Source organism: Carcharodon carcharias, chromosome 17, assembly GCF_017639515.1.
Source record: "Carcharodon carcharias isolate sCarCar2 chromosome 17, sCarCar2.pri, whole genome shotgun sequence".
NCBI lineage: Eukaryota > Metazoa > Chordata > Chondrichthyes > Lamniformes > Lamnidae > Carcharodon > Carcharodon carcharias.
The window spans coordinates 26,647,833-26,673,871 of record NC_054483.1 but is presented as its reverse complement, the minus strand read 5'-3'; the positions used below and the strand labels follow the sequence as shown (position 1 = coordinate 26,673,871).

Genomic DNA, 26,039 nt, shown 5'->3' with positions numbered 1-26,039 from the left:
ACAACCCGCCCAGATGTTAGTCCCACTGAGAGTCAACCAGTCTCACTGAAACTTTGTCTTTCTCATGACGGTTTCCAATCTCCACCTTTAAAGGTCTCTCCTTGAAATTCTCTCCAAAAGTCACTCCCACTCGGACTACCTCAATGACAGCTTACTTCCTAGGGTTTCAATCTCGTCTCTCCTGGATTCCTGAGTCTGCACTTCCACCTTTACTTACTGACATTATTTTAGCTCTTTGCTAGACAGCTAGTTTCATGAGCTTCTCCAAACTCCTGACTCCTGGCTGTACCCAGCTGTATATGGCTCACAGGGCTTCTCCTGAGCCCCAATCTTTTGCAACACAGATACCTAACTGCCTGAAGTCTCTAACAGCAGCCCTTCTCTTGCCTGGAGCCTTTTCTTCTCCTGCCGCACACCCAGTCAAGTGGACTTTCTTGAGCCCCAACTCTGAGCTGCACCAACATATTAAAAGCTCCCAAGGCTTCTTCTAAACCTGAACTCTCTCTCAGAAGCACCGAACCAACAAAAGGCCCTCTGGGGATTCTTGTTAGCCCCAACTGCAACGGCTACCAAATGGCTCCCAGGGCTCTAGTGAGTCCCCAACTCAGCTCCTTAGAGTTAACAGCAGCACTTTGGCTGTATGGAGCTTCTTGGATCTTCTGGGCTTCTTGCGAGCCCACTTCACTTCAAGTCTGCTCACTGCAGCCCTTTTCATGCCTTATAACTTAACTGGGACCTGTTCCTATCCTTCTGTCTCAGTGACCCTTGCAGGCTGACTCCCCAAAACTGACGGCTTCCCAACTGTGGTTCGCCGACCCTTGAACTTATCTGGGTCCCATCCTTGTTACTTGGCAGGAACCAATGCAAAAAGCATTGGAACATCCTGTACATGAAATGTGACAATCTGCACAGACTGCCAATTTAGCACACAGGGACTCAGAGGCAAAAAAATGCATTTCATGGCACTATATAAAACCTTAGTATCACAATTGGAGTAGTCCATGTGGTTTTGGGTTCCACACTACATGAAGGATGTTTCAGGAACAGAGTGAGTTCAGGGTATTGTACTTGTATTTCTTTGTGCCAAAGACATGGAAATTGTCAGAACAAAGAAGACCAAAGGGTGATTTAATAGACGTCTTCAAAATATTATAATTGGTTATGTAAGACTAAAAACAAGAAATTTAGGACTGAACAAGAGGAACTATACATAATGTTTTAAACATAACGGGTTGCAGGGCTGTGAAATGCAAAATGTCAACATTTTAGAATCGGTTATTGCTGCATAAGGAAATCAAAGTCAAATGCACTGTGTGCAACTGGTCTCATGCCAACCAGGTGGAGATACAGTGGCATCCTCCCTGCCTTCAATGACACCGGTGAACCAGTTGGTTTCTTGTACAACAACCTGGCAGCTTCCATAATCCTTTTTTTCTTGCCAACCTCACATTGCAACTTGTTAAATAACTTTAGATTCACAACTTGCCCTGGTGGATCACTAGTGCAGTTTCATAACCAGTCAGACATCGTATACTGACTGCTTAACAATCCAGAAGGAGCTCTACACGTGTGTTGCAGCATGTATCAGATTCTCAGCCAAGAATATAAATGCTGACTATGAACAGATAGCACAGCTACAAGGACAGTTAGTACAGCAGACTTGCAGCCTTAGATTTAGAGAGCCCATGAAACACTTCATTATTCAGTTTAAGGCCACATCATTTTTTGTTAAATTTTCTCTCATGATGGACATGATCCTACAAAAGTCACATTTAATGGGAATACCTCCACAGCAGAGAGCAGACAGGGACTCAGTTTCACATCTCATCTGAGAGGTGACACTTTTGGCAATGCTGAACTCAATCAGTTCAATGTGGAATGTCAGCCCCTAAATTATGTGCCAAATCTGCACGGTGGGGCCTGAACCCGTAACTCTCTGTGAAAGGGATGGTGTGCCTTTCAAGCTCCGCAGCGATTCTTTTAACAACTGAATAGTTAGCCAGGCTGCTTCAGAGGGGATTAAAACTCAGCCATGTCCTCAGTCTGAATCAAGTTACATGCAGGAAAATCCTGGGGCATTCATGAACCAGGTGGCTTTTTACAGAACAGCACCTTGCATGGTTGTTTCAATGTGTGCAAACCTATGAATCATCAGAATTTGGATTTTGCAATGTGCCAAACTAGGATTGACCAACCACTGGGTTACTGATGCAGCACCAAACTATCTTCTATTGCCTTAATCGATATATACCATTTATATCATATCCTGTCCCTGTGTAAATGAATTACAAACCTTTTCCTGATTGAAGGCGTCCATTCTCCGCATTGCAGTGTCCAGAGCTGTCACTGTCTCCATAAACATCTGATCTTGTTCACACAAAGGATTGGTCAGCAGATCTGAAGAAATTTTCACTGCTGACTTCGACATTGCTGAAAGGAATATTACAGTCCTTGTTTAAAAAAAAGGAAGTCACCAATGATAGGGAAAAAAACCTATCTTCAAACACACCAACCATGATTATTCTTGAGGCTGGATGCAAAGGTGACTGTTGCTGAGAGAGTGAATGAATAAACTTAATATCTTCATACAATATTCCACTGTTCACTATTATAAATGGGTTAATGCTTCCATTAAAATAGCACAGAGAACTAGAATGAAAATGTGTTAACCATTATATTATTAATTACAATTAATCTATTAATTATACCTCCACTTAGGTTCTTTGCAGAATATTCATGTCTAATGTGATAACACAAAATCCACAAGTACAGATTTAGTTAAGCTTTGATGGATCAGTATGATCCGAGCATGTGATTTTCATGTTCTCAGATTATTAAGGGTGTTGTACATTCTAATCGGATATTTACTCCTTTTGTGCTGGGCCACTCAACACTGGCCTGAGCTGCCTGTTGGTGCTTCCCTATCTTGTAACATTTGTTTTATTTCTGCCAAGAGCCTTCTGTCCATAGCCTCCCTCCTATGATTAAAAAGGAGAGGGCAGCTAAACTGCACAGAGTGAAACATTTGGAGAGGTACGAAACAACAAGCCATGTTATTTTGCAGTCAAGTGGGAGTGGTGAGTAAAAAGAAGAAGCTTGATTCATGTGACTGAAACAAATGAACTGAAATCGGGCTGTATTCTGTATAGGTTGGTGTTATTTTAGTAATTACCATCAGGTATGGGGGGAAAATGGGATTAATACATTAACATTTGTGCATCTGACAGTGCATTTCAAAGCTCCATGTTTTCTGCTCCCTCTCTGACATTCTCACAATTCACCCAGTAAAACGCAATCATAGCCCATTTCTCTGAGTCACTGGCAGGTTTGACGTTAACTCTTTCTGATCTGATCCCATCAGCACCAAATAACAGGGCAAAACCCAGCACGAGCTGCTCCACTCCTTCACAGTTCAATTCTGGTGTTATGATAGTGATTCTCAGCTGGAGGGGAGGGGGTTGTCAGCAGGGTAACACTGAGTCAGGAGCATGTGGGTTCAAGTCCTATTCCAGAGAATTGAGCACAAAATCTAGGCTGACAGTTCGGTGCTGTACTGAGCAAGTGCAACACTGTTGGAAGTGCTGTCTTCTAAAGGGAAACGTTAAAGTGAGATCCCATCTGCCTTCTCAGCTGGACGTGAAAGATTCAAATGCACTATTTTGAGAAGAGCAGGGGAGTTCTAGACCATATTTATCCCTCAACTAGCTCACTAAAATAGATCAACTGGTCATTATCACATTGATGTTTGTGGGATCTTTGCTGTCAGCAAATTGGCTGCTGTGTTTCCAACATAACAACAGTGATTACACCTCAAAACAAGTCCTGAATTGACTATAAAGGGCTTTGGGATTTCCTGAGGTCCAGAAAGGCTCCACAGAAATGCAAGTTCTTTCTTTTTGTTGCATTGAGTGGCTACAAAAAGGAAGATGAAGAATCACCAAATTTAGCAAGTGCAATCCAGAATGTTTCAATTGCTTTTCACTAAAATGCTGATTTCTCTAAAGGCAACTACATATTCTGTGTCAGGCTGAAGACAAGTAACCATTGAAGGTGTGTATTTCCAGCATCCAACATGAAAAAAAACCCAACATCCAGCAGAGTGTCAATTATCACTTTAGTATGAGTCATGCAACATTCACTATTTCTTTTTTGTCAGTGACGATTTAGCTCCATTACATAACATATATCCAAACCTCTCATGTTATTTTAAAAGTATAATGGGTGCAAGAGCTTGTGCAAAGCAGAAGCACATCTTGAGGTTCTAAAGTGCTGCAATGGTTCCTCAGTTTGAACGTGTAGTTACACACTTAGACTGGGTACATAGCTCATGGCCGCCGCATGTATTTCGCAGAGCAGTGTGAGCTTTGGGGGTGACTCCAGCCCATCATCTTGACAGTGAGCTAACTCTTGCAGCCATGTCAAAGCTCTGTGATATGCTCCTGCTTTTGAAACTTACTATTTGTTATCTGCTGTCTTAAATCTTAATTGGTTCCTGCCAAGAAAATAACCAGTTTCCGAAAATATATTGCAATCACTGATCAGGGATGCAGAATGAAGAGGAATTCATACTTGTTAGAGGTGCTCCTGTTAGTGTGTTTTGCAAGAAATCTTTCCCCTTCCTTCATTTGATACAAAACAGTGAGCTATCCAAGACTGATCAGTGTTGATTGGGTGAATGGACATAGAAGTCATGGGGTGGGATGCTGACTCAATCTTCTTTTTATTAGGAGTGAAGATTGTTTGCAGGGATTTTGCGCACAAAATCGAGGTTGACACACCATTGCAGTACTGAGGGAGAGCTGCACTATCACAGGTGTGCCTTTCAGATGGAAATGGGAAGATGCCACAGCACGAGTTTGAAGGAGTGCAGGCTCCGAATTACCCACGACAGTAAATACAGAAGTATTTCATTGACTGTAAACAACCCTGGCAAGTCCTTAGGACGTGAAAGGCACTATTTAAATATAAGTTCTCGATTTCCAAGTCTGACATGAGTAAAAATTTAATATCGGAAGTGGCTTGAATGATTCAAACTTAAATAACGAAAGGTCTGTGCACATATGAGCAAATATATTAGCTAAATTGAAGGAAAGAAGAGGACATGCTTTTAAGTTATGTCAGCTAAGAATTAACTTAAATATCAGAAGATTTGTCTTTTGCCAGAGAAATGGGGTTGCTAGCTCTTTCAGGTTCCCACTCATTCCTGTTAGCCTTGTCCTTCAGTAAAGGATCCATATCTAAGATACACCTCAATCTCCTGATCTCTTCACTTGGCCTTTCAGGCATAAACATGTTTGTCAATGTGGTGAGAAGACGGTCTTGCCTCCCTATCTGCAGGCAATTTGAGGTGTGCTTTTCACATAGCCCATACCTCTCCCAGTTCTGCCCATTGTGGTACATGGTCCTACCTATATCTGCTTCAGTACTTTTCTTCATATCCTTGTGAAGCTTCTTAATCTGATCTTCCAGCCTGAACAGAAAACAGGAAAAAGTGATCACTTTCACAAGTTGAGCAACATCTCACACTAGAAAAATAGCATTTTGCTTTAATTGCCACAACAAATTTATATTTTCTGTCCGAATTAAATATTTCAACTCAATGCCATCAATCAATCAAACGCTGTGCTCAGGAAACACAAAAGTGAAGGACAATTAAGCTTTAAACGGCAGCACAGTATTTCAAATTGTGTCTAATTTAAAGTCTTATACTTACTGCTGGAGCTTGCCATATTCTCGCTCAAAATCTCTCTCCACCTGCAAATTTACACGAGAAAAACATCAATCAGCAAAAAAGAGAGATGTAAAGGACTCAATATAATGGTTAAAGTGCAACAGCTTCCGTACAAAATCCACGTTTGAAAACTAGATCGCTAAACATTGCTCAGACTAAGTTAGCTGAAGCAACAGCGTTATCTTCGGTCTGACCGCAAGCATGACCCAGACCTCCCTGTCACTTGCCATTTCAACACCCCGCCCTGCTCTCATGCCGACATGTCTGTCCTTGGCCTGCTGCATTGTTCCAGTGAAACTCAACATAAACTGGAGGAATAGCACCTCATCTTCCGACTAGGCACTTCACAGCCTTCCAGACTGAATATTGAGTTCAACAACTTTAGATCATGAACTCTCTCCTCCATCCCCACCCCCCTTTCCGATCCCCCTTTTTCCAATAATTTATATAGATTTTTCTTTTCCCATCTATTTCCATTATTTTTAAATGTATTTCCATCCACTGTTTTATCTCTACCTTTTAGCCTATTTCGATCCTTCCCCCACCCTCCCACCCAACCCCCACCCCCACCCCACTAGGGCTATCTGTCCCTTGCTCGCCCTGCTTTCTACCCTTAGTGTCCCCATTAGCACATTTTTTAGCTAATATCACCACCGTCAACACCTCTTTGTCCTTTTGTTTATGATATCTTTTGGCTATCTCCACTTATCACTGGCCCTCTATCCAGCTCTACCTGTCCCACCTCCCCCCCTTAAACCAGCTTATATTTCACCTCTTTTCTATTTTTCCCTAGTTTTGATGAAGAGTCATTCGATCTCGAAACGTTAACTGTATTCCTCTCCGCAGATGCTGCCAGTCCTGCTGAGTTTTTCCAGGTATTTTTGTTTTTGTTCTAGATTTCCAGCATCCACAGTATTTTGCTTTTAGCATTATCAGCAGGCTGGTCAACTTATTCTCGGGCTATTGTTCATAAGATCATGCAACCACAGAGCACAGGATGAGGTTATTCAGTCCATCCAGTCTATGCCATATCTTTCGAAGAGAAATCCAGTTTGTCCCATTCCCCTGCTCATGCCCGATATCCCTCCAATTTCTACTCCCCCCAGTATTTTGTCAAGTGTTTTTTTTGGAAGCTACTTTGGGATCTCGATCCACCGCCCAATCAGGAAGTACATTCTAAACCCAAACTATTTAAATACCCAGTTGGAATAAAACAATCTTGAACAGTTGCATTCCAGTCAGAATACAGCACTTTGAGCAGGGTATTTCAGCTGAGGTGGCATGGAGATCGGTTAGGAACTTCTAACCCGTTGGAACATGAATTCAGTCAGAGGTTCCCGGCATTGCCCCACACCACTCTTACCAACCAAGTAAAGTAGAAACATAATTGTGAGAATTATCGTTTGACAGCACAGAAACAGGCCATTCAGCCCATCAGGTCTGCACCAGTGTTCTTCACCACGTGAACTCCTCAGTCTAATCCCACTCAGCGCTCACACCCCCTCTTTAAAACAACTCCCTAATTCCCTTGAAAAGGATTCATGGGTGTTTCAACAACAGTTTGCAGTGGAGGGTTCCACAATCCTACCACCATATCCTTGTGGAAACTTCTTTGAACATCCCCTGGGATTACTTTAGCCATTCGCTTCAATTTATGCTTTCTTGTTATAAATTATTGCAAGCAATCTCTCACTATTTACCATCACCTTTCAAAACCTTGATCAAGTCACTCTTGAATTGTCTCAACTTTGGTGAGAAGCACACCCCCCAACTTCTCGAGTCTATCATATCTGTGATCTCGGATTCCTGCAGGAATTTGTTAAAAGGTGGGTGGGGGGGTGGAATTCATGGAACAGCAGGGAGATCAAAATGTTAATTTTTAGGTGTTAGCATTTTTAGAAGTTTAGATTCAGCTGTTGATTTGATCAATAATGCATCCATCCCCCTAAGTTTTTATCGGGTTCCCACAAGCTCGTTAACTCATTTTACACCAGTGATAGTCACAGCCATGACAGATGCTAACTGTTTGAAAATAAAAGTGAAGAACCACAGCAAGGAGAGAGGAAGTAACCATGAGCACAGAGTGGAGATTACTCGTATAACTCAAGCTTTGAAGAGCCAAAAGGTTCCAGCACAGAAATTACTATTTGCAACATTAGAATACAGTTGTTTAATATCTTTTCATATTATCTTAATGGAGACAGGGCACAGTTTCTTCGAACATCGCCATTGGAATCGTAGAACAGCATTACATGGATGGTTTGAGCCTTCCTATGCTATTACATAGTCATTTCTGGACTTGTAGCTTAACGACTAGCACTATTACATGTCATCATCAGAATGACAGCATGTCGGCACATCATGCTGCTATTCCAATCTGACGCACCAAGGACTTTCTTCACCTGATGAAGCCATCTCCCCCACCAACACCAGACGGTACAATCAGGAGTTACTGAGCCTCCAAATGTGATCCCTCACTGAACCCTCAAAGGAACCCTGTCAGACAGCATGATAGAAGAGGAGGGCACAGCAGGAAGCTTCTTATTCTGTCGAAGGGTCATGAGGACTCGAAACGTCAACTCTTTTCTTCTCCGCTAATGCTGCCAGACCTGCTGAGTTTTTCCAGGTAATTCTGTTTTTGTTTTGGATTTCCAGCATCCGCAGTTTTTTTGTTTTTATGAGCTTCTTATTCCCTCTCTGTCTCTCGCCTTAATAAGTTTCTAAAGTTTATTTAAAGAAGAAGCTACAACAGCTATATAACTGAATTCTTTTTCCCTCACACAGATACTTCCAAAAAGTACATCTTCCCTCATTTATGCTCATGAAGTATGCCCCCTTGTTCTTCAGTATTCCTACTACTGGATAGAAATGCCAGCAGCTTCAGAAAAGATTCCAGGCCTATAAGCTGTCTGAGACTGAGGTCTCATGGCAATGAGCTCAGATTCAGCCCACAGGGTCGGTGACCAGTATGGACTGTAGTATCCAGTCGAAGCCCAGGTTAACAGGGGGAGCTATAGCATTCAAGCAAAGACTTCAACAAGGGCATTGAAAACACTCATAGGGTCATCAAATGTAAACCTGTTATTGTGAATTATGTTTCATTTTTTTCATACTGCTAATTTCAACACCCAATTGAAATAAATTCTCCAATAAGCAGCTTCATAGAAATCAGTAAAATCTTACAACATTCGGCCTAACTGCTCCATGCTGGTGTTTCTCCCCCACAAAACCTCCTCCCAGCCCTCAATATCTCAGACCCCATAACATATCCTTCTATTTCATTATCCCTCATGTGTTTATCCTGCTTCCCCTTAAATGCATCTCACCTATTAGGTTGGATAATATTTAGCTGGATTACTTCCTCCCCTGACGTGGAAGAGCTTTTTTTCCTGGCTGACGTTGCATCTTAAATTCCTCCATCTTGTCATGTAACAGATAATCTCTCTCTGGATCCCCCTCCTTTCTCATAACTTTTCCTATCGCTCTCTCTCCACTTGACACGTGCTCCTAGACAGCACCTCCTTCCTTCCTTTCCCTGGGCTGCAAATCCAGTCCTGTTCATTCAACCTTGGTCTATTTACCACAGGGCAGCATGGACTTTGATGTGACCTGGCAAAACTGTATAATAGGGCTGGTTGGTGTTCCAAATGTGAGATGATTGCAGTTTAAGAGATCGGGGAGGCACAGGGGATTGGAGTTTAAACTGACAGGATATTGGGCACACAGAGTAGTGACAGCTGTTGTGGTCAGCGCTGACTCTTTACACTTCTGGAAGTGAGCTGGATTGCCTCTTGACTGAGACTTTATGGATAACACTTAGTGTGAGAGATCTCCTGGGGGTGGTGCAGCGGGTGGGTGTGGGTGTCGGGGTCGGAGATGAATTTGAGAGAGCATTGGCCATGGCTTTTTACAATTTTCAGAGTGTCAAGTAGTCAGGACCAGTGGTTTGCTCCCTTCTGTACCTCCATCCAGGCTCACTCCAACCCAAAATGTCAAAGCTTTTAAACTCCTCATCCACCTCTGAGTTCACTACCTCCAAAACCTTTTCAGCTTTGATTTACTTAGAGACCAGTAGGGCATGGTTCGCATTCTAGCCAGGCAACATCTCATAAAAAGTGCTCGACCGCAGCTTCAATTCCGTGCCCCACGCATGACTTCTGCCAACATTTACTTAAATCCATACTCAAGAGCTCCTTTCCCAGCAGTTAAAAGATGAGCTGTCAACCAAGTTCGGGGAAGAACTGCCCTCTTTAAACAATTCCGAGAGAAGGGGAATATTTTGCAAGGTGACTCATCAGCAACTGGAGTTTATTTTCAATTCGTTTTGACACCACAGTGAACTATTGGTGTCAAACCCACCCATCAGGTGCTCTGATACCCTTTCTCTGCAATTTCATAGTTTCTGTGACATGGAACACATTGCATGAGAAGCAATATCTCAATGTGTCCAAGTCACACTTCCTAATTTAGCTTTCCCTTTGAAAGAAAACTTTTCAATTTTGGTGGGACACCCCCACACAATGTCTCTTAGTCCTTCAAAATAAGCAAAACATATAACTGGGAGGAATCACATACAACTGCTTTCAAATAATGTCACGTTGGATCACTGCAGCTTACAGCAAACATGCACCTTCATGGTTTTAATGCCTCTTTCCAATGAAATGATATCGAAGCAACATTTCTATGGTCCATTCAGCACTTGAAAGAACTATTTTCATTCCAGGCTGGATGATTCAGATGACACTATTTGACCTGCTGAATACTCAGATCGATGAATCATTCACAGTATTAAGAGCTGGCCATTCACAGTGATCAGCGCGGCAGTAACAATAATCACCAACTCAATCTGTTCGACATTTATAAATGTCACAAATATAATCACCAGTGACAACATGATAATTGAGGAACAAAATGGGATATGCAGATAGCCCTGACATTGCATCGTTAAAGTGAAAGTAGACTTCAAGAAATAGTTGCCAAATCGTAATGAGTTTTGACAAAGTAAATAATGATTCAAGTTGTTCCCAGTGGTAGGAGGGTTGGTACCAGAGGACACAAATTTAACATAATTGGCAACAGAACCAGAGGTGAGGTGAGGATTTTTTTTGTACACACAGCGAGTTATGATGATCTGGAATGCACCGCTTGAAAGAGCGATAAAAGCAGATTGAATATTAATGTTAAAAACAAAATCATGAGCAATTGAAGGATGGTGGGGAAAGAGCAGGGACTAATAGGATAGCTCTTTCAAAGAGCTGGCACTGGGATAATGGGCCGAATGGCCATCTTCTGTGCTGTAAGCTCCTACGGCTTCAATCTCTTTTGTCAGCCTTCTCCAGGCCAACATATAAACTTAGCTTCAGAAGGCAGTTCAATCTTTAAAGAGCTGGAGCTTACAATGGACAAGGTACAGAGAATGGTGAAACTTAATCGTTCTGAGAAAATTTGTCAAGTTACAGCGACTGGGCAAAAGTGGGCACGTCATAAGGTTTCTTCTCTTAATCTGTGATACGCTTGGCTGCAGCAACACGCAAAAGACCAGAGAAATTTAAAGGAAAGACTGAATAACCGCAGCAAGCAATTAGACGACAAATGGTATGTTAGCCTTTATTGCAAGGAGTACAAGAGTAAGGAAGCCTTGCTGCAATTGGTGAGACCACAGCTGGGATACTGTGTACAGTTTCGGTCTCCTTTTCTCAGGAAGCATATACTTGTCTGAGAGGAAGTGCAACAAAGCTTCACTAGATTGATTCCTGAGATGTTAGGGCTGTCCTCTGATTAGATTTACTAGAATTGGCATATAATCTGTGGAGTTTAGAAGAATGTGAGGTGATCTCTTTGAAATGTCTAAACTCTTCGAGGGTTTGGCAGGGTCGATGATGGAGGCTGTTTCCCCAGGCTGGAGAGTTTAGGCCATGGGATCATAGCCTCAGGATAAGGGTTCAGTCATTTAGGACTGAAATGAGGGGAAATTTCTTCACTCAGAGGGTTGGAAATTTGTCCCCCAGAAAGCTCTGGATTCCTGGTCATTGTATACATTTGATAGATTTTTGGGCACTGAGAGAATTCAGCGATAGGGCAAGAAACTAGGGTTGATATATTAGATCAGCCACGTTCTTTATGAATGGCTGAGCAAGCTCGAGGCGCCATCCTGCTTAAATCTCTTATTTGTTACGTTCTTTGATTCTGCTCTTTGCTCTGAAAAAAACTTGAAACACGAAGGAAGGCCCATAGCATTTCCAGCAACACAGCAACTCAACTCAAAAACAAACAAACAAGCAGTCACTTGGTTGTACAGAACTTGAATACTGATGAAAAGAGAGACATGTTGCTGAAGCTTTTCATCTTGCACTCATCAGGACAAATGCAAGAATGTCAAATTTATGTCCTGAGTGCGCTTACAGCTGTACAAACAAGCAAGTTCAGGTAATCAGTCGAGCTCGTAACATGGCTCGTTTACACTTGTTAGAAGCAACATATCTGTTTCCTGCAAACAAAAGGAATATGCTCAAGCCTTGTGCTTTTTTTTAATTAACTGGGAGCTTGGGGAGCTGATAGTTCGCCGTTATTTTCTCCATGACATCACCTTGGCCAATCAGTCGACTTGCCAACCAATCAGAAAAAGTGGTTTAAATTGTTGTGATCATTTGAAATTTGTTATTCTTTTCTTTGTCCTGATGAGTGCAAGGCATGAAGCTTCAGCAACATGTCTCTCTTTTCAACAATGTACGGGTTTAAATTCTTATTCCTGAAAAGGCAGGAACATCATTGCCCTTAACTGTACTTTTTTAAATGAACAGCCTAACAACACAGCACGTTCCCAGCAAGATCAGAAAATGCCATGAGGACTAAAGTGCATCTCATTACAAGGAGTTGAAAACAAGTTTAAAACTACCGCCATTCTGCAGAAACACTTACTTCATTGAGCAAATGGCTAATCTATGAAACAGGCTCCCTCGAGACACAATACAAGCCAATCACCTTGATTCATTCAGGAGCAAATCAAAACATTTATTTCAGAAACTAACATTTTGGGACATAGTACAGTAAAACCTGCATGAACAGACATACCCGACATAACAGACATTGACAAAATATTACTTTAATTCATTCACAGGATGTAGGCATTTCTGGTAAGGCCAACATTTATTGCCTTTAAGGTGGTACTGGTGAACCGCTTTCTTGAATGCAACTAATTGGCTTTCTAGGCCATTTCAGAAGGTAGTTTAGAGTCAACAACACTGGGTCAGCACAGTGCCACATGTTGCCAGACCGGCTGAGTGAAAAATATTCATGAACCACAGAAGGTTTTGGAGCATGATACTTCATGTTACAACAGCTTCATATACCATCTTTTTATTCCAGATTTATCTGATCATTGGATATTTAAATTCCTCAGCTGCTCTGGTGGGATTTGAACTCATGTCCCTGGATCATTAGTCCAGGTCTTTGGATTACGAGTTGAGCAACATAAATACCATACTACTGTAACCTATAATTGAGAGGTCCGAATAACCAACGTGGTAAAACATACAAGAAGCATTCTAAAAGCACGGACGCTCACAAATCACAAACAGTGGACAGCTTTCAGTGCTATAACTTCAAACACAGGCACAGCCATTTGCAAAGCTGCTGCGTCCGGTAGTTTCACCAGTGTTTTCCCATGCACCTGGATTCCCTTCGTATCCCCAAATTCTTGAGAGGTCATGCATGCAGGGCAGGGGGTTTGTGAAATAAAAGACTTTGGTGGAATGGAGGTACTCTTTACCGAGCAACTGTAGCAACGGAGAAATGGTTCTTTGAGAGTGAGCTCTCGCACAGTCTCACTTGCTGGGAGAAGGATCTGATGGTGGCCCTGATCATGGAAGGGAGGGTGGGATCAGGCCCAGCATTTCTAACAGTGATGGTGAGTTGGGGGAGCATTCAGCTGCGAAATTTATAAAGCCGGGAAGCACTCCTGCTCTTCCTGGACCTCAAGCAGTGCTGCAAAGGCACTCACTTCATGGATTCAGCCCGTCTGTCCTCATTCAAGGTGCTGAGTTTCCAGAGGCCTGGGAAACCCAGTTGTCTGTGGTCAAAGATAGAACAGCTTTGAAAATTACGGCACGTAGCTTCATTCTGATAGTTAAATGACCAACTCACATCCCTCCAAGTGAGTTAGGTCAGCCTACCACCTGTTATTCCCTGAGGGGGATTCAGTTGATCTTCCAGGTATTTTGCCCGTAATACACATTAGACACTCAACAGCAAACAGTGAATCCAGCAAGGAGTCAGTGAGGCGGGGCCTTCCCCAATTTCCTCTGTCCTCGTCCTGGTGAGCACAATCCCCACTCGCAGGAAAATCTGCCCCACGAAATATTCCTGAACTGGACCCAATGAGTCACTTGTCAGTTTAAGAGAAAAAAAATCATAATTTCTCTTGTCCTGTACTGCAAGAAGAATCATTTAATATTCAGACCTGTAATCTTCCAATGGCCTTAAAGCTCCCATGATTTCTGCAAGTGGCAACACATGCGAAGGTTGCACCACATTGCCACCAAGTGCCACGCCAGCTACAGTTCCAACTGACTCTTGTTGTACAGGAATTTGAAGAGAAGGACCTGGCTGTTAGGCAGCTTTGGTTAACACTGACACTGTTATTTGCCCTGGATTTCCAAACAGACTGCAGAAGCAATTGGATTGTGCCTATTTAATTAAAAGGCTGAGCAATACTGTGTATTGAGAGAGGCAAAGCTTAATTGGTTTGTGGTTTAACAAAGCTGCTGTTTATCAGTACTTGCCTAAAGCAAAAGATTTTTTTTTGCAATACAAGCGAAGAATGCTGTTTTGCTGAGTTAGAATACCCTCACTCGCTCCTATAAGAAATCAGCACAATTCAAGGATTCATCAATCTGTCCAGCATTTACACAAGATGATGTGACCATTGCCCATTATTTACTGAATCAAATAGCTCTCAGCAAGTCTTTACACTTGCTGAACATGGATAGCAATCAAAGTTATGTGAACAAGCCGAGGGTAGCAACTGATTCCCCTGGCTGCACGGTCTCAGGGTAAGCAGTTGGCCATTTAATGCTGAGATGAGGAGAAATGTATTCATTCAGAGGGTTGTGAATCTTTGCAATTCTTCTTCCAAGAGAACTGTGGATGCTCAGTCACTGAGTCCATTAAAGATGAGATAAATACATTTTTGCACACATAAGGTCATGTAGGATGAGAAAATTGATTGAGTTCAAAGTTCAGCTATGATCTTATTGAATGGCGGGGCAGGTTCGAGGCGCTGTTTGGACTCCTCCTGCTCTGAATTCTTCTCCTCTCAAATCTGCCATCTTCAATAATGCCAAAAAAGCAAGAATTAAAAGTTTGAAAACAACATACAAGTGGCAGTCACGTTCTTGGAGAAAATCCGGAAAACATTTTCCCTCAACTGCAGTATGGTCTTTCTCATTGTTAGAATTTTCAAATACAGGTAAATATTTCCTCGTGCTAGTGAAAGAAAAATAGCACTCCTCAAAAGTTGTCAGACATGTTTAAAGCCAGGGGTTCTTCTTCGATGACTTGCCAGGAGCTGTGTTTCAGTTCGCCAGCTAGCAAAATCTCAGCAGCCATAACAAGCGAAAGAAAACACATGCATAATCAGTTATATCAGTTATAAGTCACACTAGGCCAGAGGCAAAGTAGCTCAGTACAGACAGATCAAATTACACGAAAGCATGAGGAAGGTTAGACCTGCTGCAGGTCTGTTAATGTGCTTTAATAAAAACAGAAAATGTTGGAACTACTCAGCAGGTCTGGCAGTATCTGCAGGGAAAGAAACAAAGCTAACATTTCAGGTCAATGGTCTTTTTGCCAGAACGCGCTAACACTATTTCTCATTAGTTGAACTTTGACGTGCAAATGAACAAATGAAGGAAAAAAAGGGCACAATATGGTTTTGTTAAACTCATGGTCGGAGTATGTTAACACACCCTGCTCGTCATGGGATTCACATCTATTTGAATAACTCCAATCTTTTCTCTGTACTATCCTGCTTTAAGGAATCGAAGTGATCCTTCAAGAAAAAGGTTTTCTGGATAGTGAATCAAAATTTATCCTTCACTTATTTCCATTTCCTTTTGCACCTTAATGTAGTAATTGAGCTTTGCGTTATCCCTCCTCTTGATGCATTAGTAGCTGAGTTGCTACAATCAATTTCCAAGCACATTTAAAAAAAAACTTTTGTGGGAGATTTCATTTTCCAAGGGTCCACATTTACCTGTCAACTTTTGCACTCTGATGAGTTTAATCTATGATCCAGTGACTTCTCACCCCGTCACCCCGCTCAACCACAATACTGCACTCGGTCTGGAATGCCCATGTGTACTGGCTTGGGAGGTTAGCTCACACTATTACAAGTCTTGTGCCAGTCTGAGCGCAGTGTTTTGTGTCAGAGAGCTGCTTCCCTTTCACCAATGGCTACCATGCCTCGAAACAAACACACTCTCGCAATTCAGATTCCATAGATGCCCATGCCCTATCTATTCAACCAATCAAGCATCAGCAGCAATCAGGTCCCAGAACCACCTCTAGGTGTCATTTCAGACTGATTCAGTTAAAGAATAGGTGTTATGCTCTTCTCTGAAGCAGAATTTGATGCAATGTACAGCTACAATACCAGCCCACTCTGTACTCCTGGAGGTAGCAACTTCATAACTGAATAAAAAGATGAACAACTTTAACTCTGAATATAATTTACCCTGTAAACAGGAAGAACACCAGCAGGCTACAACCCCATAATCCAGGGCCCAAGCAAATTTAAGTCTGAGGTACTGCAGCTCAGTACTGAGACAGCCCACATAGACACAAGGCATTTGCCAAACTCAGCTGATCGGCCGACATGTCCCATAGTGTCCTGTGCACTGTCCCCACTCCCCACAGCTCCACACTAGAAACCATTCCAGCTACATTTTTCCTCACTCCACCTCCCCACCCTTTGCTCCCACCCCCTAGCTCCACAAAGACGGCCCCCACTGTGCTCCCACACTCCACCACCCCCAACATGTCATTCAAAGCAGAGCTCCAGCTCTCCTGCAGCCCACATGTGTGCGTTCCTCAGGAACAAGTAATCTGTTACACCCACTCGCCTGGTCCAGGCCTGCCTCCAGACATCAGAATTGAAAGAGACCGAGAGGGAGAGCTGCTGCTGCTATGCACTGTAATGGTCCTGCAGATTGTAAAAGGTTGAGTGCATGGGGTGACGAGACTCGTTATCTTCCTCCAGATAACTGAGACAGGTTAAAACTCAGGCGAGCAAAGGGAAAAAAGTAGATTGAAGCATAATTACAAACTGCAGAAATCTCAGGGAAAATAGTGAACATGTCAAAAGAAAGAGTGAAACCTCCTATCATGTCACTGTGAGACTATCATAGTTGAGGAATTTTCCTCCCCTCTACTTTGTGTGTTTATTGGAACAGGTACTAAGGATATCCACTCTCTGCTGAGTGAAAAAAAATCAGGCACAGTTTCATCTCCTGGTACAGGAACAACAGAGTGCTTCAAATAACCCACGCCTGGATCTAGGTGTGAATGATGAAGCAAAGCACCAAGCTTGGCTGTGGGTCTCTAATGCTTACTGGATTGAGGAATGGTGGCTTTATCAAGGTCAGCACACCATAGCTCAGCAACCGTCAGAGGGAATTGTGAAACAAAATGATATTAAAACCTACCAAGCTTTTGGTATCTGCCTAAATATCACCTAATGTGACAGGATGTCTCATTTTTGTCTGATAATACTCCTGTCAAGTGCCTTCAGAGGTTCCGACTACATGAAAGAAACTGGGTTCATAAATTACATTTATCTCATGCCTTTAAAGTACTAAGATGTGTTAACAAACTATGTTTTAAGTTAAGACACATGAGGTGATATAAGGAAAGGTGACCAGGAGCTTGGTCAAACAGGTCAATTTTAGGAGGGACTTCAAGAGGAGAAAAGCGGGGAGGTTAAAGGAGGCAATTCTTTTTGGGCCAAGGAAGATGAAGGCTCAGTTGCCAATGGTGGAACAATGGAAATCAGGGACATGCAAATTGTTGTGGCCTGGAGTAGCATGTGTTCTGAACATAGCTATGTGACACTGCAAAGACGACTGACTCCTGTGCCTGTCTCTCTTTGCACCTGTTTTTAACACCTCTGTGGTATGCAGACATTCAAACACTGGAGCCAACCAGGTGGTGATACTTTAATAGCCTGCCTGATAAGACTTGCACAGGTAGTTGGGTAGTAATAGTAGTTGACAACTCGGCCATGGGTGTGCCTCAAAGAGTGATTTCCACAATTAACCTATCATTCCATTATTAAACCGTCCACCAGCTCATGGAAATTCTTGGGCACAAATCAGTTTGATAATAAAGCACTGATTTCGCAACCAAACCAAGCACTCATACAATCAAACTCCATGCTAGCTTGTCACTTCAATCTATATGTCACACTCAGGATATGTTTTGGCAGCACTCAATTCGCACAAAAGCTTGGGGCACTTGTGTGAGAGTTGAAGGAAATGCGAAACATTGCTCCACTCCAGAGCTTCAAGCACACCATCCAACACAGCACTCGAGTGCAGTACTTTACAATGGGACACTGAACCAAAGCCCACCTGCGCCCTTGGGTGGATCTAGAAGATGCCCGGGCACTGTTCAAAGATGAACAGGAGAATTGAAACCAACATTTATCCCTCAGCTTCTGGCCAACAGTGGTCATTTCAGAGCTATTTGCTGGAACCTGACTCGATGAAAATTGGATGTTGCATTTGCCTACAGAAGCAATTGGCAGTGACCAGCAAGAGGAAAGAATTTGCATTCAATGCAAATCTTCCAATAGCTTTAGAATGTCCCAAACTGTTTCACAGCCAGTGAAATACCTTGAAAGAATAGGCATATTCTCATTTAGGCAACACTTCAAAATTATGGGATTTCATTGGCTATGAAGCGCTTTCAGACCTTAATTAAATCCAAGTTGCTCCTTTCAATATGCATCAGTATGACAGTGTCTCTAGCTGGAAAGCACTATGCTGAAGGCGGTTCAATAAAAGGAGTCCGTTTGGGGTTGATGGGTTGGGGGAGGCAACAGTTGTGGAAGAATAAAGCAATGAGAGCACTAAAGGAACTTATCATTAACACCTCAATCAATTCAACTTTTTGAGTGCCATGTTAGCAATTTCATATATTAAAACAAAAACAATTCAAAGTGATAATAAAATGCGGATGCTGGAAATCTGAAATGAAAACAGAAAGTGCTGGAAAAACTCAGCAGGTATAGCAGCCTCTGCAGAGAGATTAACAGAGTTAACGTTTCGAATCCGTATGACTCCTCTTCAGAGCGAAAGAGAGATAGAAATGTGATGGATTTTATATTGTTGAAGAGAGGGAGGGGGTGTGTAGCAGCTGGAGCGAAACAGCTGGTCAGGGATAGGTGGGAAATCAGGGAGCTCTTTGTCAAAACTCTCCTGAGTTCCCACCTATCCCTGACCTTGTTTCGCTCCAGCTGCTACACACCCCACCCGCCCCAACCTCTTCAACAGTATAAAATCCATCTCATTTTTGCCTCTTTTCAGCTCTGAAGAGGAGTCATTCGGACTCGAAACATGAACTCTGTTTCTCTCTCCACAGATGCTGTCAGGCCTGCAGAACAAATCAAAGCTCTTAGATGTACATATTCAATGACTCTGTGGTGCCTATTATACATAAGCTATCAATGACAAGATGCTGGTCCTGTACATATCAGGACACGCTGATAATAGTTACTACTATTACTCAGTTGAGGTTTTCTTGCATCTGTTTCTGGTTGTGTTTTGCCATTTCCAGGAAATGGCGAACAGGATAGTGTTTGACTCTGGTTCAGTAACAGACACTGGATTCATTTCTAACTCAACTCATCTCCCTCCATTTGTAGCAACGCACAGTGCTGGCTTCCATCCAGCCTTCAAGTCAGATGTTAAACTGAGGTCTCTCTGCCCCCTCAGGTGTACAGAAACAAGCCCCATGGTTCTATTTCAAACAAGAGCAAGGGAGTCCTGACCAAGGTTGCCTTCAAGCTGCATGGCTGTTCCCGTACAGTCCGAACACCAGTTGTCCCTCTTAGTTACCGCGCATGCACGGTCATGCTATACAAACAGTAAACGGTCTGCGCATTCGAATGAATAGGCTGCACACAATAAAATAAAAACCATTGAGGGCTCTTGGGTCACGGACAAGATCTATTTACCCCTTGACTAACATCACTCAAACAGATTATCTGCTCATTGCTGTTTGAGAGAGCTTGTTCTGCTCAAATTGACCACCATGTTTTCTACATTTCAACAGTGACAACACTTCCAAAAGTATTTCACTGGCTGTAAAACACTTTGGAACATCCCGAGATTGTGAATATAAATGCAGGTTATTTGTTTCTAGGTCTGTTTTTTTTTGGATGGGCAAGGGAGAATGGGGCAAACTATGGGGAGCTGTAAACTGCTTCAAGAATGACAGGTGATAACTGGGACCAACAACAAAACGATCCACAACTTCAGATCCTCTCTTCCTCAGCATGATAAAATTCTGATCTTGAGATGATTGAAACGCTGGCTGTCAAATCTACACAGCAAATCAATATCAGTTAATAGCCCAACCCCACCAAAGCAGCATTACTGAAAGCAGTAGAACCGTATACATAATTGTGGCTCAATGAAGTAGCCACATATGGCCCAGGGCATATTTTAATATATGAATAACACTATCATGCTTTGCTGTGCTGTCTACCAGACGAGACCTGTTTACATAACTTCACCATTTAGTAGGGGTTGGGTCTGAGCACGTTACAAGGCTGTGGTGCTCAGGGTGACATCATCAACATCAGGAAAGCTCTTTGCAACTGCAGAGCTTTGAGCAGCTCAACCCTGATACAACAGCTTCATTTTCTATACATCAATGTGGTTGTGAGTGTGCACCAACCATTCATTATGGTGTGAAGCCTTCCACAATGTGCCAGCATTGTTTTTTGGGCAGGGCAGCACGTTATATCATGTGACAGAATAAGGTTATGTATTTAAACAATTGAGAAAACGCATTAGAACCAACAGTTAGCTCTCACTGCAACCAATGCTTATCACTGATGTTCTGTTGTACAGAACACAACTTTGCACATCACATGCTACCTATTAATTAGTTTCCCTTAGCTGTACATGAGTAAAGCTCATTTCTTCATCATCACTCTTTCCCAAGCAAACTATGTATTCTCACATCAAAGGTGTCATATGAAACATAAGAAATAGAAGGTCATATGGTCCCCAAACCTGCTCTGCCATTCAATAAGATCATGGCTTAACTTGTACCTCAACTCCATTCTCCCACTCGATCCCCAGTGTTAACAAACTTAACAATATAATTGATAAGAAATTAAGTGCGTTGTTACAGTTAAGAGAAACAGGTGATGGTATTAATTGCCTTTGAGCACATATAAGTAAGTGATAGCTTGGACATGGGTTGTGTGGGAGGAGAGCTGTGAGACTTAACAAGTCACTAAACTGTGGGGAAAAAAAAACTCTTGTGCCTTGGTTTAAGCTTCACCAGGTGGCTTGGATGCTGTAAACACCCATATCCTTCAATTCCTTTTTGATCCAGAAATGTGTCAATATATTGGTCTTGAATATGCTCAGCAACCTCTGGGGTTGAGAATTCCAAAGGTTCACAAGCCTTTGACTGAAAAATATTATCCTAATCTTGGTCCTAAATGATGAGCCCTTTTCCCTGAGATCGTGCCAACTCTAGCTCTAGACCCTTCACCTCGGGTTAAAAGTCTCAAAGTTGTCATTTTTAAAACATTGATGCCTCGGATTCTTTGTTCGTAGGTGCTTATCAATCATATCAGGAAGAATTTGCTGCGATTTAGTGAGGTGGAACAGATATCATCATGTAAATCCAAGCTGATGTTTGAAGTGCTGCTCAAACAACGTGTTCAAGAATGGGATGTGTTCATGCAGGGAGTGGCGCACAAGTGATTAGCAGCGAAGGCAAGCATTTTATCGAGAGAAAGTCCTTGTATAGCTATTTAAGTCAATATTTATCTCAATATTGAGCTTCTTTCTGGACCACAATTCACCGCACAATGGAGTGGATGTATTGAGGTGCATTGGGACAGGGATTGCCTCAGAGTACAGCTGCTCCATAAAATTGATGCCAACACAACTGGTTTCTGTGTAAACTCAAAATAATTCAGCGTGCTTTTTTAAAAAAATATTTAGCTTTTCAGTCCCCTGTGTAGTTTCTAAAACAAAGCAAATAGGAATTTACCCCCAAAAAAGACAAGGATATCCCTACACATCAGCGTGAGAACAAAGGTACTCCATGGGGATCCTCTTGCTCTGCATCATATGTCACACTGTTGAAGGAAAATGCCACAGAAGCAGCAACCCACCCAGTCATCAGTAACACTGATTCAACCAATCTCACTGAAACCGTCTCTATCACAAGAGACTCCCACCTTCACCTTTGCAGACCTTGCCTTGGAATTCACTCTGAACGTTGCTCCAACTTGGGTGCCTCAAGGTCGGCCCACCTCGCAGGGTTTTAGTCTCATCTTCCGAACCTCCGCTCCCCTGGATTCCTGAGTCTGCAGCACAGCACCAATTCATAAGCACAACATGAGCTCTTCCGCAATGTCAAGCAGGATACTACTGCCCCAGAGGGGTACCTTTGCCCCAACGTCCCACAGCACAGAGTCACCAACTTCCTGCTGCCTTCTCAGATCTTCAGGGATTCTCCCAATTGCTCATTACTTAAAAGTATGCCAACCCCAGCCCTTTTTCTGCTTGGAGCCTGTTTCTCTGCTCTTCTCCCATTCTGGGAATTAGCTGGGATCTCTGCCAGTCCCCCTACCCAGAGCTCTTCTTTGACACAGTGTCCCACTTCTGGGTCATGTGGTCAGGGCTTCTCACGCCGTTTTCTTTTTACATAGGTACACTGTGTCCATGTCCCCGGCCCAAAGAATTCAAAACGTTGGATTGCACATGCGTTGCCTGTTCCTAGTCTGCATGCGCGAAACTCCAAAGGCATGTTAGGACTTGGAGATCCTGGTTCCCGCTCAACCTCAAGCTAAGTTTGGTTCTCGTAATACCCCACAAGTAGGTGTAATCTCAATTCCAAGTCAGTTGAAGTATCAAAGCAGACTTTTCTTGAGAACTAGTTCCATGGAATTCACCTATGTCTGCTTCCAGCTGACCAACCCTGGGTCTCAGCAGTCTCTCTTCATAAGTGCTCTAAGTACTTAATTAAACAATACTGTTCACGTATCTATCTTAACAATTCCACGAACGTTGAGAACATCATCTCCACTTCTACACTAATAAACCCCTTCATAATTTTGAAGACTTCCATTCAGATGATCCCTGAGCCTTCTCATTCTCGCGAATAGAGCCCCAGTCTGTGCAGTCTTAACTGATAGCTATCATGCGACAGTTCTGATATCGTCCTTCTCAATCAATTTTTAACCTTTTCCAGTGCTTCTACATCCTTCTTGTAAGATAGAGACCAGAGCACGCGAAATGTGATCTATCCCCAGTTCCATCCGCATTTAGCCTAGTTTTTCAATTCTTATCCTCTGGGACTGAACACCAGTTCTCACTTGGCACTTTTCATGGCCTTGCTAACCTGCATTGCCAACGTGTTGTCAAATCAATGGTGAACTGCCAAGCAAGTCAAAGAGGAAGCTAATGTAGCAATTCATTGCACATCCAGCCAGCTCTCAAAACCAAACACACGACACAAGAAAGCTGAAAGACATTCTTCTTGGTCTAAGTTGAAGTGGAGCTGGGCTGCCCTGAACCTGACACAACCCTGAGCATTCTGGACTGCAGCCAAGGTCAGAAGGTTAACGCGAAGAAGAGATGCCATAGAAACATGATCAAGGTGCAGAGGGGGCCTTGACCATTCATCCAGCAGCAGCATTAATGCCCTGGCACAAATCCAAACTGGCAGCTCGGCAAAGAACAGAGTTTCTACTTTATAATAATGACTGGCAAAGTGGCAAATATCACCGCCAACCAAATTTTCACAAGAAAGAGTTCAGGGGCAATCTGGCACTCTTTGACTTTCAGGTTTTTTTATTATTACTGGAACACACAATGCATTATTCTGTCAAGAACCAGTTGTGTGCCAAAAGGCCATAGAGTCTAATTGTTAAATTATCACAGCCACAGGTCAGAATTTAATGCTGTTTGATGAAGGAACAATGCTGACAATTTTCAGGCTTCAGGCTAGAAGCACCCAGCAATTAAATGACTGAGTGACTTCTCTGGAATGTAGAGAAGGGACACTGGACACCACAGGCAGGATTTTGCTTTGAGCAGCACTTTCTAAGGGCTTCTGCACAGCAAGTCACTGTTGCCCAAACATCACAATGCCCTCTACAAACCCTCTGGGACTTGGGAATAGGCAAGCCACTGCGTGTCTCTTTAACCAATCAGATGGGAGAATCATGAACAAGCAGCACAGTGTCTGAATTAGAAGTTGGAATGCTGAATGCAACATCAAATCAGAAAGTAAAGAAGAAAAAAAAATGAGAGAGAGAAAAGGAGACAAAGAAGTGGTGAAAAAAATACAAACTTAAGTTATGGACAAGCTCGAACTTTTTATGGCAAGTTTAATTTGATTCTGCGACGTAAGTGAAGGAATTTTCTGCCCTTGTCATCGTGACGCCATCTTCTCACAGCTCAGGGAGGAGCGTTGTCTCCACATCAACTTCTAAATTTCTGTATATAACTAATACATGTGCACTTGCCAGAAGTCTGACTGCCACACAGATAATGACACGGAAGTATCATTAGTCCCAGATGCTTTGTTGTTTTTACAGCAAAGTCCAGCCCAATCTCTTTGCACACGTAGATTCTGGAGAATTGCTCCATGCTTACATGTGACTCAAATTAGATAATATGCATGTCCAAACTGAACAAATTAATCATGAATCCAAATGCAGCGACTGCCCATTGCAAAAACAAAGCATTTTTAAACTTGGAAATCTTGTACTTACAGTCTTTGGTACAATCTGTTTCTTCGGCTGCCCAATCTTGAAAGGAATCCTGTAAAGCAAATTCAAGGTTTTACCATTCCACCACTATTTCTTCAGAGTCCTACTTTACAGTAATCGTCACAAATGCTGAGTGAGCACAACACTCTGCTTCTATAATGTTCTGCTTGCACACACTAGATGTCTCCCCATACTGTGGGAGAAGCTAATTAATGGATACAGAATACACAAACACTTATCATCTGCTGTTTGCAGAGTCCATTTTGTTCAAAAGCACACTGGCCAAAGACTCCACTATTTACTGATTTCTGATACAAAAATGAAATGAGAGTTATCGGTGTGATGCTTGAAGCCATTGGTTGGAAGGAGAGTGAATGTTCTTTGCTAACTCTGCTCAGAAATGATGCTCAGTCGTTGAGTATATTTAAGGCAGAGGTCAATATATGTTTTAAAATAGGTCCTGCCTATTCTAAATACATCAGAATGAGAAGCTGGAGAGTTTGGGCAGGAGCAGAGAGGAAAAAGTCGGGCACCAACTGAAGTCTCTAGTTTTAGTCAAGAACGTTCACTTTCTGTATAGATTCTGGGATAGCCGTACTCAATCTCATCATTTCCTTATTTTATTTCACACCACCAGGATGAAGGAAGGAAGAAAAATGGACACTGTCAGGATCACACAGCCTGGCTGGTGGTGAATGAAGGAAGGCCTCCATGTACCAGAAGCCTGCTGTAAGAGCATGGCAGGGCTGTCTTACAAGCACCATAAGGAAGTCAAATGCATTTTTGTACCATCATTCACTGCCTGAAAATGAATACTTCCCGGAGAATTCTCCCAAGCCATTGGTGTCTAACAGAATCTGACCATGTGGAAGAAATAACTGGGATGAGTCGGTATGCCTTGCGCAGTACATCTGTAAAACAGGCTTTCTGTTCCAATCTTGTTCCTCACAAGCAACCATTTCTGAAGGAACAGATCAGAGAAATACAGGGAACTGACTCCAAACCCGAAGAAGCTGCGATGATCTATAACCAAAGCTAACTGACATCAGGACAAGGGAGAAGATACAAGAGATCTGACAAATGATGGTGGGGGAGGCCAGAACCAGGGGTCACAGTCTAAGGATATGGGGTAGACCATTTAGAATTGAGATGAGGAGAAATTTCTTCACCCAGAGAGTGGTGAGCCTGTGGAATTCGTTACCACAGAAAGTAGTTGAGACCAAAACATTGTATGTTTTCAAGGAGGAGTTAGGTATAGCTCTTGGGGTGAAATGGTTCAAA

At 42.6% G+C, this 26,039-nt stretch overlaps 1 protein-coding gene across 1 annotated transcript in view; it reads right to left on the bottom strand.

Annotated features, from left to right (window-relative positions):
- Window positions 1-26,039, bottom strand: part of bin3 (bridging integrator 3) — a 128,462-nt gene that overhangs the window by 83,607 nt on the left and 18,816 nt on the right. The window contains exons 2-5 of the mRNA XM_041210347.1: window positions 24,762-24,810; window positions 5,714-5,754; window positions 5,409-5,470; window positions 2,294-2,430 (exon numbers count right to left, since the gene is read on the bottom strand). Of these exons, the coding sequence (XP_041066281.1) occupies window positions 2,294-2,430; window positions 5,409-5,470; window positions 5,714-5,754; window positions 24,762-24,810 (289 nt within the window). The remainder of the gene's footprint in view (window positions 1-2,293; window positions 2,431-5,408; window positions 5,471-5,713; window positions 5,755-24,761; window positions 24,811-26,039) is intronic.